The 19,698-nt window shown below is 47.0% G+C and overlaps 2 protein-coding genes across 7 annotated transcripts; one reads left to right on the top strand and one right to left on the bottom strand.

Annotated features, from left to right (window-relative positions):
• The first annotated feature begins 6 nt into the window (after positions 1–6).
• NFYA (nuclear transcription factor Y subunit alpha) lies at positions 7–13,629 on the top strand. Of its 6 annotated transcripts, none has more exons than XM_018079750.2 (10): positions 7–699; positions 1,585–1,683; positions 3,226–3,309; positions 5,577–5,723; positions 7,086–7,217; positions 7,851–7,956; positions 8,452–8,600; positions 9,226–9,399; positions 9,754–9,855; positions 10,545–13,629. In XM_018079750.2, the coding sequence occupies exons 2-10, from the start codon at positions 1,609–1,611 to the stop codon at positions 10,596–10,598; spliced, it is 1,023 nt and encodes a 340-aa protein (XP_017935239.1). In that variant the 5' UTR covers positions 7–699; positions 1,585–1,608; the 3' UTR covers positions 10,599–13,629. The 6 variants fall into 6 exon arrangements, with proteins under 6 accessions (XP_017935239.1, XP_017935238.1, XP_017935240.1 ...); XM_018079749.2 differs by having other exon boundaries at positions 8,434–8,600; XM_018079751.2 differs by lacking the exon at positions 3,226–3,309.
• A 773-nt stretch (positions 13,630–14,402) lies between these two features.
• LOC103767233 lies at positions 14,403–19,496 on the bottom strand. The gene is made up of 6 exons (XM_018079676.3): positions 19,384–19,496; positions 18,257–18,568; positions 17,782–17,875; positions 16,943–17,046; positions 16,655–16,707; positions 14,403–16,053 (listed from the first exon to the last, which is right to left on the bottom strand). Exons 1-6 carry the CDS (start codon positions 19,424–19,426, stop codon positions 15,793–15,795), a joined length of 867 nt encoding a protein of 288 aa, XP_017935165.1. The 5' UTR covers positions 19,427–19,496; the 3' UTR covers positions 14,403–15,792.
• Positions 19,497–19,698: the final 202 nt, after the last annotated feature.

Here is a 19,698-nt window from a genome sequence, read left to right as displayed (position 1 = left end):
ATATTTATAGTGCTGGGACCGGAACCCTCAGTCATTCCCAGTGCATTCCCAGTGAGGAGGAGCTGCCTGTGAGCTCACTGGGGGAGGAGCTCCATCCTGCCGTCCATGGATCTCTGATCTTTAAAATTTAACTTGGCTGCTCTGTGTTAATGAAGGGAATGAGATAATCCCTTGCAGGATGAGGAGCCAGCACGTGGAAAATCCGGTCTGTAACTTTGGCCATGGCTGGTGCAGAGCATTAGGATTACAGTGCTGCTGATATTGTAATTAAACAAGACAGGCTTGATCCGGGGGGCTGGGATGAAGCATTTCCGAGTAGAGGTTTGCCTGTGCTTGATTATTGGTTGTATCATTAAGGAAAACAGAGAACTCCTGGCAAATACAGTGTCCTGGCACCCTGTGCTGGATACTGGAACATTTCCCTGGAGAAGGAAATGTGGGAGCTGCTCTCTGACAGGCCCACAGGCATTTGGGGCAGAAATGAAGTATCCAGTGCAGAACTGAAAGGAGACACATGACAGACACCAGCATGTTCAGGAAGAATATTTACTTGCTTTTATTCTGGCAGGTTGGGGGAAACTGTTAGTAAATGGGCAAAGGATGGAGCTGAAACGGCAGCAGTAACCACAGCAACTGTTCCAGGGAGTCTGGGACTACATTCTGTCAGCATTCCTTGGAAAACTGAGAGAGCCTGAGGGGGTTTGTTGCTTTAGGCTTTGAAAATTAAAGTTCCAGGCTGTGTTTTCCTTCCCTAATGTAGCAGGTACTTGTTCAGTCATGACATGAATCAAAGACCTTGTTACAGTAACAGTAAGAATTCTTCCCTTGTTGATCCTGGGAGAAGCAGGGTGAGGGAAAAGGAGGTGCTGGAGCTGCTGTTTTATTTCAGCACTGTGTTCATGTGTGTAGGGAAAGGGCCAAGGAACGAGCGGCAGCAGGAGGGTGGAGGCGCTGGGAAATCTGCTGGTGGTTCCCAAAATATACAAGGAATATCTTTGAATATATAAGTTCTTTATGGGAGAAATTAAGCCCTGTGAGGGTCGTGAGGCTCCCCCATCCCTGGAAGTGTTCAAGGCCAGGTTTGATGGGGCTGGGAGGGGGTGGAACTGGGTGGGCTTTAAGGTCCCTCCTGACCCAAACCATTCCATGATTCTGTGGAAATAAGAGGAAAGGGAAGAGATACGAGGAATGGTGTGTAGTGGGGGAAGGAGAGGGCTTCAGTTAGCTCTACTGGATTCTTGAAATGTAGTTTGGTTTTACACCCAAACGTTGCATTTTTGGAGGTTCTTTAGCAGTGACACTCCCCCCACAGGCAGGTGTCTGTAGCCCAGGACATGCAGACTCCAAGAGGAGGAGGAACAGGTTCAGGGCTCCTGTTGGAGGCACTGAAGATCAGGACAGAACTGGGACACTGTGCCCCTCAGTCAGGGTAGATGTGCTTGAATTGACCTCTCTGGTTTGTTCCTGTCCCTCAGGAAGCAGCAGCTGCCTGTGAGCAGCAGATGCTTTGCTGTGCAGCCCCTGTAGGAGAACCCAGATGTGCCACCTCGGGACAATAACGAGCTGCTCTGTCCCTCTCTGCAGGAGCCAGCCCAGGGTCCCGTGGCCATGGAGCAGTACACGGCCAACAGCAACAGCTCCACGGAGCAGATCGTGGTGCAGGCCGGGCAGATCCAGCAGCAGGTATGGAAGGTGGGAGGGGGGCTGGGGGGGTCAGTGCTCACTGACACCCCCTTTGTGGCCCCAGAGGGTCACAGGAGCACTGAGGGGCTTCGTGACCCTGCCTGGACACGTGTTCACCTGACTCCTGGCACCTGCTCAGGGATCTGACTTGGCTGAAGGTCAGAGGAAACGTGGGTTTTATAATACAGGAATTATCAGATTAAATTGCAGGTGTGCAGGTTGCCAGATTTCAGTGTAGCAAGGAGTTGGCAGAGTTTGGGATGTGAGGAGAGGAACAAATCTCTGGAAATGGAGGAGACAGACTATGAACAGAAACAGGCAGTTGTCCACAGGAACAGTGTAGGGTCCCCTCCAAATTGAAACAGGTTTTGTTCAAGCCCACAGAGGCTTCCTCCAAGCTTCCTCAAAAGAAATATTTATTGAGATTCTTCATTTTACAACTGCAGGTGGATCAAAAAGAACATACAGTACAGAAATTAAACAAACCATGTAGCTTGGGATGAACTGATCCCTTCCAGAAAGAAGTTCCTAGTTCATGTTACAATGTGCAGATGAGCAGGGCTGGATTTTTAAGGGCTTATTGATTTTTACAGTTAAACTTCCCCCGTTCAGATTTTGTGATGTATTTTCAGATAAGTTGTGCTGCTGCTGAATTTTTGTTGCATCTTCTGTTTGTTCTAGTTCAAGGCAAGAGGAGTTTAATAGTTTGTCATGCAAAGGGATGAGCCACTGGATCATGTTCTCAGCGAGATCTGCTTTGCTTTGGCTTCAGCAAGGACCAGCTTCTCCCATTGAGTTTAATTAACTTTTTCAGGCAGAACAAGATTGCACTTGAGGTTAAAAAACTTTACATTAGGGTTTATCAAAAATACCTGCTTCCAGCAGACAACCAAAGATCTATGTGGTTTTATTGACACTTTCACTGTCAGTACATGCTCTTAAAGCCTGTGTTTGACATGAGATGTTTTTGTAAAATGAGTTGTTTTAACAGGCTGTTGCAGTACAGCTCTTAGGAGAGAGCTGTCCTTCCTCTCCCCAACGCTAACACAGTTACACAGATTATTTTGGGACTCTTACCAAGGAGGCTAAAGATAGAGAAAGCTTTTAGCTCTAACTGCTCTTGCAGCCTCTCCAGATTGTCCTTCAAGGTCAGTGGTGGGCAGAGATTGACACAGAGGGCAGAGATGAAGCTCCCACTGTGCTGCAGGAAGGGGTTTGTGGCCTTTGTTGTGACAAACCAGTGTAACCAAACTCTGCAGCCCTTCCCAGTGAGAAACCTGGGCAGTGAAGGGAGCACTGAGCAAGATAAAACCCTGAAACCGAGGTTTCACATTCTGCCAAACAATCCCTCCTGTCCCTTGTAGGTGAATTCAGTCGGGGTGTTGAAGCCTGTCTGTGGGAATTCCATCCGTAGGTTTGCTAAACGTTCCCACTCCTCGTGTTCCCAGAGCAGTTGTATGAATTTTACACTCACCCTCGTCGTTGTGTCGTGCCAGAGCTGTGCCTTTCCCTGTTTCAAGCTCTCCCTGTTCCTGTTCCCAGCAGCAGGGAGGTGTCACTGCTGTCCAGCTGCAGACTGAGGCCCAGGTGGCATCGGCCTCAGGCCAGCAAGTCCAGACCCTGCAGGTAGTGGTGATCTCTCTGATTGTGTTTCTGAGCACTGCATGACCCTCCCCACGCCACATATCTAATGCTGTGTTTGTTCAGGGCTGCAGGAGGGGCAGGAGCATGTGGCAGCAGCAGCACCTGTGCTGGATGCTGTAGGGCTCTGGGGTTTTCCATGGCCTTGGAGCTTGGCTGGGCTCTCCCAGAACCCCTGCTGCGTTCAGGAATTCCTGCTGCTGTGGTTCTGAAAGGGAACAGTCATTAAATGGGGCTTCAGAGGAAAAAACGTGCAGGTGAGGAAGTGACAGTGGAGATAAACCCCAAAGATTTCCTGTAGTTCCAAGGAGATGAGTTTTCTGATCTCCCCCGTGGGGAGTTCTGTAGTTCTTCAGTCCATGATAGGCAGAGGTGGTGGGTGAGCCCTGAGCTTGAGGAGTGAAACCTTTTCCTGTGATAGAAAGAGCACCTGGGGACAATATTGGCCTCTCTGGGATGGAGTGATCCAGTTCCTTATTTACAAATGACTAACACAGGGCAACCCAGGAGCAGTGGGAATCCGAACAGTAAATACATCACAGATGGAAAGAAGTTATTTGTTTCAGTGTGAAGTATTTTCTGTCTGCAGACCCCATTTCTTACCTCACACAGGCTTTACAGGGGCTCACAAACCCTCTTTAAAGCAGCTGACAGACCCTGGGCAACCCTAGCATTTAGCACTGCACTTTGCTCTCAGTTTTTTGGTTTCATTTAGTTTTGAATTCTTCAGAGCAGGAGAGTTCCAGGGGGCTGGAATGGTCTTGCCAGGTGCAAAGTGAACACAGCATTTTTTATGTTCAGAGTTAAAATCTGAATTGCTGGCTGACTTGGATTGCTTGGGTCCCTGTGGCCTCTGGTTGTTGCTATGTTCCCCACCCTCTCTTCATTTTGTCTTGCTCTAATTCATTAACAAAAGTCCTGGAATGTGTCGTTTTCCTTTCTGCTTATTGGATATTGTGCTGCTGCCTGTGCTTCTCTGTGGCTGACATGAGCATGCTCCTCCCTGTAACCCAGACCAAGTCCTGCTGATGTGGTGAGGGACGTGGATGTGACTGTACAGGCTGAGGGACAGCAGTGTCACAGCTGGGAGGTGACCTGTGGAGTCACCAGATTGGGGGTAGGACTCATCTCTGAGGTACAGCTGCATTCCCTGCATGTGCTGGGACCTCGCTCCTGAGGTGTGTGAACCCTGCAAGGTTCCCTCTGTTCAGGGATCCCAGAGTGTCCTGACTGTCCCAGGGATTCACAAGGAGAAACATGGGAACTCACTGACTTTTACCAGGTTATGTTACTCTTGTTCCCAAACAGCTCAGCTTCCTATTTCATAACTCATTTCACATTTAAGCTGTGGAGGAGAGCATTTTCCAAGATATATTTGGGGAAATGGGGGATGTGGCAGGTGAGGGTGTTTGAACAGAGAGGTTTTCCCCTTCTTTTTCTTTTCATGGACCTTTCTCCCAGAGACTTTCATGCCAAACTTACCATAGAATCCCAGACTGGTTTTGTTGGAAGGGACCTTAAAGCCCATCCAGTGCCACCCCCTGCCATGGGCAGGGACACCTTCCACTATCCCAGCTTGCTCCAAACCCTTCCAACCTGGCCTTGGACACTTCCAGGGATGGGGCTCCACAGCTTCTCTGGGCAACCCGTGCCAGGGCCTCCCCATGCTCAGATATATATTTATGTTTATAAATCCACTCTAAGCCTTGTTGGACTCAGAAGTGGCTGCTGCTCGTCTGCTTTCACTTTTCCTCCCTGAACTGCATTTTGTGTTGCTCCAGTTACAATTTTCACTTAATAACCATGAAGAGTTTCTCTAAGCACATCACATGCTCCGTGTCAGTCAGGAAATGGAAATGTTGTAGGCATGAAATTGGAGAGAGCTGAAGCCACCCCAGAATCTCCCTGTAAGAGCAGCTTATCCAGAGCTCTCTCAATAGGAACCCCCATTAAAGATCAGTAATTGTGATGTGGAGAATGGAGTTTCTTTTATTCCGCGTTGCTCTTGGGCTGTGCATGAAGGTAGCTACCGTGGCTCGAAAATCTAGTGCTGCTTTTCATGCTTTGTGGCAATTAGACTGCAAGAGAAGCAGATCATTGACTAAACCCCGCAGCACATCCCGGGGAAGCTTTAGAAAGCCAGGCTGTTAGTGCCTGTTGCTGGGTTTCTGTGCCCACCCTGTCGCTGGGGGTGAGCCCTGGAGCTCTGGGTGGCAGTGCCAGGGGTTTCATCGTGGCTCTCTCTGTTGCAGGTGCAGGGGCAGCCGCTGATGGTCCAGGTGAGCGGCGGGCAGCTCATCACCTCCACCGGGCAGCCCATCATGGTGCAGGCCGTGCCCGGCGGGCAGGGCCAGACCATCATGCAGGTCCCGGTGTCGGGCACGCAGGGGCTGCAGCAGGTGAGACAAACAACCAGGGCTGGTGCCAGCTCACAGGGCCACGCTGGGTGTTCCCACGGCCACGGGGCTGGGCCAGAAACACCGTGGGCACAGGCTGCTTCCTGCGGGTGTGCAGTGCCATGAAGGGCCGTTGGGAACTCGGCTCTTGTGCTTTGTGGCTCGGTGCAAACCTTTTGGGTGAAGGTGCAAACCTTTTGGGTGAAGGTGCAAACCTTTTGGGTGAAGTCCACTAAAACACAGCTGGGTTGGTTTGGGGTTTTTTTTCGTACAGTCGTGGAATGGTTTGGGTTGGGAAGGACCTTAAAGCCCATCCCGTTCCACCCCCTGCCACGGGCAGGGGCACCTTCCACTAGTCCAGGTGTTTTGTTTGTTGGGATGGTTTTTTTCATTTTACCTGGCCCTTGCAGTGTACTTGGGGATCTGGTGCCTGCTCAATTTATGGCTCAGAAAGAGGATTTAAAAAAAAAAACAACCTGAAGAAAACCTCTGGAAAACACCTCCTGTGCTTGAGCTCATCTAATATGTGATGGCTGAAGGGGAATTTAAACATCCCCTTTGCACAGAAGGCAATACTGTAGAAGGTACAGAAGGTGGATTTTTTTGGAAACAATTATCTGGAAATACTTGTAAATTTAAAGAGGTGGTTGAAGTGTGTTTGTTTGTGAAGCAAAGGGAAGATCTGTAACCATGGCATAGTGGAAGTGTCCTGGTGATTTAGAATGGGATTTAGGAATCCAGTTCAGCAGAGTCCAGGAAGGCAAACAATGTCTTGGTGTTTTGAGAGGTTAATTTAAAATTTCTTTTGTTGAAAACAATTATATTTTGTGCAAGGTTTTTTCCAGTCTGGTTGTTGGAGGAAAATCAATAACTGGGTTTTTAAGCACAAGCTTCAAACCATGTTCCAGTTCCCTTTTTTAATCTAAGAATGTTTCATGGTGGTGGAAAGACTTTGCAAAGCTGAGGACAACTTTATATATACCGAGAGTACTTCTGTATGCTGGATAATTAACGCTCTACAGATGTCTTAAATCTTAGTCCTCTTCTTCTTTCACCTGACTATTATTATTACCAGTTTCATGTGAATAATTTATTTCTTCTGACTGATTTATTGTGTAAGCAGTGGAGAACTGCTGGAGCACAGTGACACAGCATGTTGGTCCCTCTGCTGTGTGGCTGTGGTGATGTGTCACAGGGAGGAATCCATTAAAACTCCTCATTTTAAAATGGAAAAAGAGAAGACTCGGTGCTTTCTTTTTCTGTGCAACAGTAAATCATCCTCAGAGATGACTTGGTCATGCTGAGGCCAAGGAGGGAGAAATCAGAGGCATAGTTAATGTTCCTTTCTGACTCTTTCTTCCACAGATTCAGTTGGTCCAGCCAGGTCAGATTCAGATTCAAGGTGGGCAGGCTGTGCAGGTACAGGGGCAGCAGGGCCAGACCCAGCAGATCATTATACAGCAGCCCCAGACTGCAGTTACTGCTGGCCAGACACAGGTAACTGCACCAGCATGAAAGGCTTTTCTGGAGAGGATCAGGAAGAGAAACTTGCCAAATGACTTAAGATGTGGTTAAGTAAAAAAGGGAAAAATATTGAGGAGAACTTGAGAATAAATGTCATGTTTTTGTAGTGTTTCCATACATAACTCTGGGGCAGAATAACTAGATTGCATGTTTTTATCCATTGTGTCTTTGTATTTTATTGGTTTGTGGTTGTTTTTGTCTATTTGTTGAATTTTGAAAACATGAAGCATTGCTAATTCCATACTTGGGCCATTTTGTGGAGTAGTCCAGTCACACCTGGGGTTTCTGCTGATGCTTTTGGTTAGGACCAAAATTAAATTTCGGAGCAGAATGGTTCTTCCTTTTGCATATTCATAGCGAGACAGGAAACCTAGAATTTGTTCTTTCAATATTGAACACTGCACTGTTAGAGGAAGTATCTCACATGTGCTTCAGGTGTTTTATCTCCACTTATTTGGTCTGTGCTCCAGCCTGTTTGATGCTGGTAATGAGGCAACAGTAACAGATGCCTGGAACACCTCAAGCACCATGTGCTAATTCAGGAATTGTAAAATGTGGGGGAAAAAAAGCACTCTGTAAAGTTCCTGTGTTGTTTGTTTTGTTTAGACCCAGCAACAAATAGCAGTGCAAGGCCAGCAGGTGGCCCAGGCTGCTGAGGGCCAGACCATCGTGTACCAGCCCGTGAACGCCGACGGCACCATCCTGCAGCAAGGTAGAGAGCTGGGGAGAAGGGGCTCTTGGGTGGGGGTTAGTTAGTGCCCTGGGGTTACTGTCAAAGAACACACTGAGCTGAGTGCTGGGATCACACTGTTGCTGTGTGAATGTGGGAGGAGATGCTTTTGTTCTGCAGGAATTCACTCTGAGGTTCTTTCCCTGGAACCATAAAAAATGGGTCTTGTCTTTGGCAAGGGCTGTTAGAACAGAAACCCTTAATTTTGCTGTTACACCTCAAGAGTACAGGGTCTCTTACATCACACAGGGGTTACTGTGCAGGCACAAATGCAAAAACCAGGAATTCTGATGGAATTTAGTTACTCACTTCCGTGCTTTCGTGATTCTCTGCATGTTATGGAAGGATGAATGAGTAAAACACAGAAGTGGGACTAATGGTGTTCCCTTCTTTTTGTGTGCGTGTTTTTGTTTCCTTTTTCTTTTTTTTTTTTTTCTTTTGTGTTTTACTTCCTTAAAGTTACAGTCCCTGTTACAGGCATGATCACCATTCCAGCAGCCAGCCTGGCTGGAGCACAGATTGTCCAGACAGGAGCCAACACCAACACCACCAGCAGTGGCCAAGGGACAGTCACAGTGACACTGCCAGTGGCTGGAAACGTTGTCAATTCAGGGGGAATGGTCATGGTAGGTGTGAAACTTCCCACTGATGTCTTTAAGGGCTGAGGTTTAAGATACCTGTACAGAGATCTGCCTGGATTTTCACAAGGGTGTGGAGTGATAAGGAGCAATGGACTTAAGGCTTAAATAGTTCGAGTCAACCGTTAATTTTCTCGAGGGTCCCTCAGGATTTGGTTCACAGAGGCTTTTCCTGCCAGCTCCTATTTCTTTTGTAGTGTGAGGCCCTTTACCTGGAGTTTTGTTGGTCCCCACTAGATGTCAGCAGCTCTGCAATGTTTGCTTAGAAATGCTCTGAAATTAGCATGTAATTCAAATAAGAGAGAACCCAAAAAAAAGGGAAGACTTGGTATGTCCTGTTTAACTGTACAAGAAGCAGCAACATGGTCATGGAATTGTGTAATTTATTGAAATTCTGCTTTTATCAGAAAAGAAAAAGCAAGCAGGAGTAATAAGCTTAAACTTGTTTAAATTTGTTCTGCAGTTTGAGAACAGCTTTGTTGCTGCTTTAAGCAGCTGCATTATCTGAGCAAAACCCAAACACTTTCCATTTTAATGGTTTGATTTTTAAACTATTTTTAGTGTTCATTTTGTGTTGTGAGCTGCAAGTACTAAACCCACCTTCTCTGCACAGATGGTGCCTGGAGCTGGGTCAGTCCCAGCCATCCAGAGAATCCCTTTGCCTGGGGCAGAGATGCTGGAAGAGGAGCCCCTCTACGTGAATGCCAAGCAGTACCACCGCATCCTGAAGAGGAGACAGGCACGGGCTAAGCTGGAAGCAGAGGGGAAAATTCCCAAGGAAAGAAGGGTGAGAAGACAACTCTGATCTAACACAGGGTTGCTCTGTGAGAAAGGCACAGAACCACACCCAGGCTGGAAAATGAGGACTGGAATCTTGGTGGTTTTTAATGTTCTTGTTGTTCGTAAGCTACATCAGGGCAAATTTTTTAAGTCCTTTGGGGACAGTCCTGCTTCCTTTGGATGCCTTGGGGTGTCTTTGGAGCTGTGTTACAAGTGGGTGTTGACTGTACCCATGCTGTCTGTGGGCAGGGGGATGGATGGGGACGGGGCAGGCTTTTCCAGCAGTCAGGAATTTCCCCTAAGGAAGCACTGACCTGGAGATTGTGGCTGCTCTCTCATGTCCTGCTTCCCTTTGCTGCAGAAATACCTGCACGAGTCCCGGCACCGGCACGCCATGGCCAGGAAACGGGGAGAGGGGGGACGCTTCTTCTCCCCCAAGGAAAAGGACAGCCCTCACATGCAGGTCAGTGGGGTTTGGTCTGGCTGTTGGACAGCTGCCCCTGTCAGTCCTTCACGTTGCTCTTTACAGGTGTTGTACTGGTTTGTTTGGGTTTTTTGGAGCCTGCTGACCATTGTCCTTCCCTGCCTTCGAATTTATGTTTCAGGCATTGGGGAAAAAACCTCCTGTCTTGTAGAGAGCAAGTGATGTTTGCCTTGAGGAATGTAATGACTGTAATGTGGATAGAAGTGTATTCGCTTTGTATTTCTTAGGGCAAACTCACACAAACATTCTGTGTTTGTAAAATAGAAAAATAAAACGTGAATATCTGATTCTTAGCTGCACATTGATTTGCATAGAAAGTGCAAGGCAGGTTTCAAAGGAAGGGATGCAATGGAGTAGAATCAGCAGGTTCTGTTGTTCATCAGTTCTTTGGAGCACTCCTATGGCTTTAGGGAATGTTTCTTATCCTGAAGTAGAATCCTTCCCAAACACCAGGCCAGTAATAGGTCTTCCTGATTATCAGGGATGGCACCTTCCTGGGAACTGTTAGGATTTTTGTATCCCAGTCTCTTACACTGGCCTGTAAAACCCAGGAACACTAGGACACATGTCAGTATGAAGGAGTGTCTGCTCCTGGTAGCTGTGTGTGCTTCTCCCTGCTTCATGGAGAAGTGTTGAAGTCCAACCTGGGGTGTATTTTGTGTCTGCAGGATCCCACTCAGACCAACGAAGAAGCGATGACACAGATGATCAGAGTCTCCTAACCACTGCTTCCAGGAGAAAAGCACCTGGATGGAATTCCCAGACCTCCTGCCAGTCTGTCCTGTCTGTCCAGTGTGTCCAGCAAGTCTTTGAGTGGGACAATCACCCAGTCACAGCCTGTCCTTTTCTACAGAACAAGCACCACGTGTTCAGGGCGTGGTTGAGATTTTAACAACAGAAACTTCCAGACTTCCTTGGTGCACTCTCCTGATCCAGCACAGGGAATTTGGAGTCTCACTGCTCGTCAGCTGCACCACAGGACTGCATTTGCCCAGCAGAGACTTATTTCCATCCACTCCTGACACCTTTGGACTTCGTTTCCCTGAACTGGTCCCTGTTGTTGCACTTCTGGACCTGGCAGAAACTGAAGGGGATTCTTTTCAGTTCCACCTTGTAAATGTGTAAAACAACAAGCTCTTCTCGGGGAAAGGTTCAGCCATCCAGTCAATGGTAGAAATACTCAAGATTACTGCAGGACTTGGTGTATTGTGTGTCTGTTCCAAGAACTAAGATGGGAGAGGGTGATGTGGGGAGAAGGATTTCATTAGTAAAAGCAATCTCTGGGGGGTTTTTATATGTTTATTGCCAGTAGTCGTTGCTTTGGAAGAAAACTGGATGCGAGTATAAAAGTGATTTAAACTTTTAAGTGAGTCTCTTCCAAAGGGTTTTTTGTTTTAAACCTTCCCTCTAACCTGCCAGTCGAGTGCAGAGTTCCTCCAGAAGACATCAAATCCTCAGTCTCAGAGTGTTGGCACTTGATCAGCTTCATGATGGTATTTCTTGATGCCCAGATCCAATCTACAATTCTGCAGAGTGAGGGGTGTTCATTACAGCAGCAGCTGGGGCAGCTCATCTCATCCTGAGGTACCTGAAGAACTGTTAACAAATGAAGGCAGATACTGAAGAACCTTTCAGGCTTTATTATAGGTTATTCTCTTTAAAACAAAAAAAGAAGTGGCACTTAATGAAAGAGGAGTACTTAGTTTTAAAAAAAGGGACTTTTTCATGACCTGCAGCTGGCTTTGGGCTGAGCAACTCCACAAACAGCTTTAGCTTTAATTCTGTAGCTCATTCCAGATTCTCAGCCTGCTCCATTTTTTCTGCTTTAAAATGTGGTGATAGGAGCAGTAGCCAAAAGCAGCTAACAGGTGAATCTCACATCATTCCATGCCTGTCCTCCCCCACCTTAATGAGTTTAAAGCTGCTCTGTGTATCAGGTGCCTGCTGGAGTTCTCAGATCTTCCAATTTTTGTGTTCTGTGGTTAAAACTGGATCACGGTGGTGAAACTTGGGATTGGGAATATTGCCAGGTAAATATGAACCTGGACAGGTGAAGCTGCAGAGTGAGGGGTTTTGGGGTTTTTGAGCAAAGCAGCCAAGGGTGGCTGAGACTGGGTGAAGTGCAGTGAACGTTGTTTTCAAGTGGAAAAGGAAGTAAATGCAGCTTGAAAAATAAACCCCACATTATTTCTTCCCCCTCCCCGCCCACATTTTCCCAGTTACTGGAAGCTTATGACTAAAGACAAAGTGGAGGATAAATTAGCAAGTTGTGGATACAAAAGACAGAGCCTTGAAAATTCTATTGACTTCGCATAAAAGAAAAGTACTAAACCTAAGAATATGAGAAGGAAGTGAGGGCATGCAAGAGGAGGGAGCAGAAATGTGGAGAAATGCTGGATGCTACATTGTCTGCAGGCAGTCCTGGAGGAAGAGGATGCCTGTCCAGGTACTAGGGGTGACTCCACCTGTGGAAGCAGGTGCCAGTGGAGGAGGAAATGCAGGTGGGTGTTCATAATTGGGCAGCTGGATGTTCTAAAGGATTCCAGTTCATTTTTTTGAATTCCTAGCTCTCTGTGCCCTCCCCACGGTGTTGATGGCATCGTTGGGGCCTTGGGTGCTTCTGCCTTAAATTCTTGCCCAATTCCAGCGTGGTGCTGATTTTCCTCACTTGGCACCTGAAACCCTCACACAGCATTTCCTGGGAGCTCCCCCATTTCAGGAACACGCAGCTCCCTTAGGGAGTAACATATGCTTTAGTTGGGTTTGCAGCAGCATTGTAAATATTTTTTTTAGAGCATTTGTACATTTTGTTGGTGGAATATTTTAGTGCTGGAATAAGAGCCTCTCCGTGATGTTTCTGCTGTTTAGCTGATGGTTAATCTCTGTCCTGAGGGAGCCCCTCTGAGAGCTGGAAATTGGGAAGCAAGGTTATTGCTCTGACATAGTTTTTGTTTTGTTTTGGTTTTTTTTTAAGGAGTAATTACTTTTCTTAAAGAACTTGTAAGCTTCTTCTAAACAGGTAGAACTTGTTTCCCGATAAGCCCTTCATATCTAGGTTCTCTGATCCATTGTTGTAGAATGTGTATGAAGACATGGATTTGTGTTATAGAAAGTCTTACTGTTGATACTTTAAATAGTGATGTGACAGCCTGAGTGCTCTGGTCAGATTTTTGTTTGTTTTGGGTTGTGTATCACTGCTAAAAGTCCTGTTTACTTGGTGAGACTGGAGTCACTGGTCAACACCACGGTACCAAAAATGTCTGTTTTCTTTTCTGGGGGAAATTTGTTAAATTGGAGACATCGTCCAGTTCGAACCTGTCTAGTAATTAAATGAGAATTCTTTGTTTATTGGCTACACTTGAGCAGAAACTTCAGGAGAGAGTAAAAGGGTGAGGATAAAAGAGGCTCGGGGAGAAATGCGGTCTATTGACCCAGAGCACCGAAGCAGTGAACCCCTCAAAAACCAGATTTATATGAGTGTAAAGAGCGGGATTTGGAAAAAAATGGCTCTCAAGTGATGCTAGATGGGTTTAAGGCCCTGCATGTTAAAAAGAAGGGAAAAATAAACTTTTCTTTGTGAATGGACAGGGGAGGGTCCTGAGGTTGAAGTAATGTCAGGCAAAGTTTGTATATAGTTAAAAGTTTATAATTTTTTTTATATGATGCATTTTTTCAAGTGTATTTTGGTCTTTAATAGATGCAATTGTAAGTACTGTGTACACTCTCCAGCTAATAAAATTTATAAACCGGGAAGCTTTTTCCCTGTATTTGGACGTTGCGAGTGACATGGCAGCTATGAGGGCAGGGGGTGGCTTTGGCCCCACTGTGGGGATGGCACGGCCATCTTGGCGTCCATCTCCCCTCAGCCCCATCCCGCCATCTTGGCATCCATCTCCCCTCAGCCCCATCCCGCCATCTTGCTGTCCGTCTCCTCTCAGCCCCATCCCGCCTTCTTGGTGTCTATCATCTCCCCTCAGTCTGACCCTGCTATCTTGGCCTCTCTCTCCCCTCAGCCCCATCCCGCCATCTTGGCATCCATCTCCCCTCAGCCCCATCCCGCCATCTTGGCATCCGTCTGCCCTCAGTCCCATCCCGCCATCTTGGCGTCCGTCTCCCCTCAGCCCCATCCTGCCATCTTGGTGTCCGTCTCCCCTCAGTCTGACCTCACTGTCTTGGCGCTTTAGGAGACAGTTTCCATGCCTGCCTGTGATCCCTCTGGACACGCTGCTCTTCCACAAGTGCTGCTCCAGAGCTCTCNCCCATCCCGCCATCTTGGCGTCCATCTGCCCTCAGTCCCATCCCGCCATCTTGGCGTCCGTCTCCCCTCAGCCCCATCCCGCCATCTTGGCGTCCGTCTCCCCTCAGTCCCATCCCGCCATCTTGGTGTCCGTCTCCCCTCAGTCTGGCCTCACTGTCTTGGCGCTTTAGGAGACAGTTTCCATGCCTGCCTGTGATCCCTCTGGACACGCTGCTCTTCCACAAGTGCTGCTCCAGAGCTCTCCACAGGATTGGGACGGCACGTTCTCTACGGTGTTGGAAATATTTAATGGTATCGACCCCACACCAACGCTTCTGCCATCTCAAAAATGCGCCAAAGCACAAGGGTGAGTGTCATTAGTTCTTTCCAGAATTGGTCAATACAGTGATGATCATGAAAAAAAAAACAAAAAAGGAAATAACAGTACGTAAGAACAGAGAATGGGAAGCTGGGACAGGAAGAGAACAATCATGCAAGGCTGTTTGGGAAGCCAGAAATAGGTTTCTTTAACTATTATGATGTAATTTTCTAGCTTTGCTTTCATAAAATTTGCAATAGAATAACAAAACCATCTCAGATATAATGATAAAAAGCCTGATATTTTTTAGCCACATCAGAGCAGTCAACAGAATTTACTTCTGTCTCACTTAGAATCTCACAAGCACTCACAGGCAGATATATAACTCAAAGAGTTTATACAGTCCATAGGTGTATTCCCTGCTTTTTCCCCTTCCTTCCCTCCTTTGCCACCCAGTGCCCAGACTGGAGTTTTCTTGCAATCTTAGTATCAAAAATTTAAACCTATTTTTGTGTTCTATTCAGCATCCTCAGCTCCAGCTTGCAGAATTAAGATGAATTTGGGGATTTATCCATAATCCCTGAGGGATGTGTGATCATATTGCTGTGATATCAGGGTTCTGTAGTTTGATCAACAGTTTATAGTAAAGTCAAGCTAGGTTTATCCTGGAGTATTGGTGTGTGTTAATGAACAACAAACAGGGAAATACAAAGTTATTTCTTTGTAAAACAAATCAATAATTTTGAATGTAAATTTCACCCCTGCATGTTCAAGCTGATGACAGTTTATATTGTAAAGTAAACAAATATTTTCCAACAAGACCCTTGTTTACTAAAACATGTCAAGTGCATTGCCTGTCTCCCTGAAGCCCAGGAAACACCTCGTGTGTTTCAAATAAAGCAGATTTTTACCACTTTGCTGACTTGGATCTTATCAGAGTGGGCAGTAATTAATGCTTTATCTGTGAGTATTCAAGTGAGCTGTCGAAGAAAGTCCAAAGGAAGCATCTCTCGTATCTCACAGCCCCTCGTTGGCTGTGGTGCTGTATCAGCTGCTGCCAGACAGAACCAGTTTCCTGTATTTGGGTTTACAGTTCTACGTCATTTAAAACCAGCAATTTGGAAAAGCAAACATACCACAGCTTTCTTCTGGATTTGCCCACCAGGAGCTGGGGGTGATGCTGTGCTGTTAGGAAAGTGCAGTTGTTTTCCAGGGAAGGTTTGTGCACCCACGTGTGTCCTTTCAGTTGCTTCTGCCCCCCACCCCATCGCCCACCTTCAGCAGCTGGGTACAAACAGGTTATTTTAAGTGCAGTTCTGAAAAATTCAGTGAACAAGCCCAAGACTTTGTGCTGCTCTCTTTAGGTGAAGCTGTTTTCCTCTGTTGCAGTGTCAGGATGTGGAGCTGTGGTTCTGAAGAGAACAGTCGCGTACTCCACAGGCCCCGAGGAGGCTGAACTTCCCGGCGGTTCCTGCAGGTGGAAGAAAAGCTTGGGAGCAGGCTGTACGTTGGCATACAGAACATCCTCGGGCCTGGGCTGCTGCTGGGGCCTGATCACAGCATAGACCGTGCTCCTGCTCAGTTCCCCTTCTGCCATCCCGCTCCCCTTGTGTCCTCTGAGCTGAGAAACCACAAAGAACAAGAAGTTAAAAACAGATTCAGCATTTTTTGCTTCTGAACATTAGCCTTGGTTCATCTACAGACACAAATATTTCCCTTTTGTCTTGTGAAGTTGGGGAAGAGGGGAGGGGATGTGTGGCAAAAGGAAACGTGTGCTCAGAGAAGTTTAGGAAACTTCTACACAAACTCAGCTTCCTAAAATTGAAGGGACTGGGGTAGAAAGGTGCAGCCGCAATCAACACACTGAATATTTAGGATGATAAAGTTTTCCTTTGATAAGAAGCTTTGGTGATGTTACTGCAGATCCAAGGCCAGTAAATTATCAACACTGTGTATTTGTTATTACATTTATTTTTCTGAGTACTATAAGCAAAATTAAGCAGAAAGGCTGGGATTTCCTCAAATAACCAAGGTAGGTTGTGGCTGCTTGGCAAAAAGATGTCAGACAACCAACAAGTACGGGCAGCTTTAGTCTGGGAGCTCGAGGGGATGCCTCTCACCCACTGCAGGATGATGGAACTGCTGCATGGTGACACAGAGCCAGTCTCTGCACGGCAGGGATCAACCAAAGCACCGGGAATGTGGGATTGCTGGTGTCTTACCTGCAGTGCTCTCTGTCTGAAAGCAGGATGTTTGCCAGTGTCCATCCCTTTTCCTGCCAAGAACGACAGAAACTCATTTGAGTGTGAAACACGACCTTTACCTGTTCATTTTAAACCTGACTCTCCCTCCTGTCCCTTCCTGGATTCAGCTCACACCTCGCATTTGCTCCCAGCTCATCCCTGCCTCCTTGGAAAGGATTGCTGTGCACAGACCTTCCCTACATCCAGGGGGGTGGGAGGACAAGGTGAGGGGCAGGAAAACCAGACAGGAGGATTTGGGATCTTTACCTGCTCTTTTCGTTCTGATGTAGGTGGTGAGGAGGAAGAGAACAGCAGCAACCAGAGCAGTGGTGGGCAGGAAGGAGCTCAGCACCACGAGGGCATGGAGACTGCTGCAGGGAAAAACCAGGATATCTCCATACTATTTACAGCACCAGAGGTGATGAGGGTAATGTGGGAGGGGATTTTGTGTGTTTTACAATGAATTATGTTTCCAGGATAAGAACTCAGCACCCAAATACCACCCTTGCTGTCTCTAAACAAGTGCAGTTCTGTGAGGTCAGGCCTGATCCACAGCCACAGAGGATCCATCCCACCAGCTGTGTTTTCCTTGGCACTTGGCAAGCCTGGGGAAGACTCAGGAGCTTGGATTCCCTTCCTGCACTCATCTGCAGTGCTACCAGGGCTCAAGGGATCCCTCACCAGGATTCAGTAGCCCTTCTCAGGGTCTGTCTTTGATCAGGATCATTAATGGGGTCACTTTTGATCAGGGAACACCTCTGGTCTGAGGTGCTGTGGCCTTTGCTGGGGTGGATCTTGGGCTGGGCTGCTGGTACCCAGGCAGAGTCACTGTGGCATTGCCTGGCCCATATCTGTGCCCCTTTTTTAGCCAGTTAGAAAGCAAGGACATGGTCAAACTGAGCATCCTCAGCAGAAGCCCCACTTAGGGCTCCTGAATTTGATAGGAACCTTCTAGAGCTTCTCCTGGAACTGGGGAGGTTGGAACAAACTGTAGGGAGAAGGGGAAGCCTCTGTGTGTGTGTGTGTGTGTGTGCACATGCTGCAGTGTGTCACACTGCTCCTCAAATCCTGCTGTGCATCCAGAGTCTGGGAGTCGTTGGTTTTACCTCTGCTCCTTATTGGTGTCATCTGTGGCAATGTCCCCCTTCTCAGTGGCAAATGTAATGGGGTCAGAATCTGTACCCAAAGACCTATATTCCTCTTGAAAAAAAAAACAAAACAATGAGCAGGTGATTTTCCCACGTCAATCCATCCCTGGGGACTCTTTCTCCTGCTAAAAAACTGGTGACTTTTTCTCCAGCAAAGATTTGGGTTGCTCAGAGCCTGTTCCATCTGCTGATGTAAATGTAAGACTTCATTAATCAATGAAGCCAAGCCAGGCCCCCCTCACACCAGTTGGCTCCAATTTGTTTATCCCATTAGTATGTATCAAAAATATGTTTAAAAAAAAGAAATTCAGGAATTACCTGTGTCTCAGGAAATTTCCAAAGGCAGCTCTTTAACACTGACCCGAAATCTTTCTTGTCAAGTGGTAAAAAATTGCTGACTCCTGGAAGATCATTAATTCTTTGATTAACTCACCCAAAACTTCCAGCTTGGTGCTATTCCGTGGTTTGTTTCTCCCCTGGAAATAGGTCTCGAGTTGATATTCTCCTGAGTCATTAAGTTGGAGCTTTCTCAGCTGCACTCTAATCATTTTCCATGAGAACTCATTCATCATTCCAGTCCCTCCTGCTTTAAGGAGACTTTGATCAGAGTTACCTTGAATTTGGGACACCATTTTGCACCAAATACAGCATTGGAGTTTCCTGGTGTTGTCTTGCACAGAAAGGGAGTGATGAGGGAGAGGAGTTCCCTTTTCTTTTGCAAACAGGCTCACGAATTCTGAAGAACCTTGAGTGGTGATTCATCAGAGGGAGAAGACAGGAAAAAACAACCCCCCTGGAGTGTCCGTGTCCCCCAGCACAGGGGCAGAGCCAAGGTCAGCACAGTCCCTGATGTCCCTTCCCACCCAAACCATTCTGTGATTGTATGACATCTTCTGTCCCAAACCCACTTGGTTTTGATTAATACAATCCTACAACATGGCATTCATTGTTTTTGATGGTAACCAGTAAATTATTGATTCTTTTTTTTTCCTTTGAGACATTTTATTTAATATAGCAAAAATAATTTCCTGGACACTTCTGCCACTTGATACACACAGATACCTGTCGTGGTTCTATGTTGAACTATGTAATAGAGTTTTACCCTGTCCTGGATAACCTCTGGTGAGATCTTTATGTCCCAATGCAACATCTTTAGCTGTGAAACAAAAATGGGAATGACACATCATTCTTGATTCATTTTGGCTGTCTCCCACCCGGCACACTGTTGACCTCAGAGCTCACCCTCAGGTGAAACCACCATCTGTATTCCCTGCAGAAGAATATTCTGCAGATATCCACAGCTGAGGGCCAGATTCCCCCTTGAAAGTGCTGCCCTGATCACTGAAAACCAGAGATGTCCTGAGTCCATCAGTCCCCTGAGCAGTGCAGTGTGTGGAAAAGGTTAATCCTTTCTTTCCCAGGGAAGCTCAAGGCTAAGACTGGACAGGACGTTTCTGACAGCCCCTTGAACCACTATCTCTTCTCCCATAACTTCTTGTTGGCTCTAGAGGACTCTCCCTCTGTGCACAGACACTCTTATATGGCTTCTCTGAGCCTTACCTGGTAGTGCCAGCAAGAGCAGCAGGGCTGGAAAACCTTCCATCCTGGAGCAGAGAGTGGTTTAGGGCACCAAGGGAAAAAACATCTCCTGGAGCTTCTTTATCCCCACACAGTTCCTGCTGCAGAGGAGCAAACTCACTCTGTCACTCAGAGGCTGCTGCCCCGAGTGGTGATGCCAGTTTGGAATTGCTGAGGGTATCTTTTAACCACAATCTCTGAGTTATTTCTTGGGAGGGAAGGCTGCGTGGTGCTCACTGGCTGCCTTTCCCCTTTCAATACCCTGTGATAGCCATATTTAGCAACCAGGCCGTGGGG

Source organism: Manacus vitellinus, unplaced genomic scaffold (genome assembly GCF_001715985.3).
Source record: "Manacus vitellinus isolate BGI_N305 unplaced genomic scaffold, ASM171598v3 scaffold_47_pilon, whole genome shotgun sequence".
NCBI classification, from domain to species: domain Eukaryota; kingdom Metazoa; phylum Chordata; class Aves; order Passeriformes; family Pipridae; genus Manacus; species Manacus vitellinus.
Note: the sequence above shows the minus strand (reverse complement) of the source record. Positions and strands in the feature narration are given on the sequence as shown.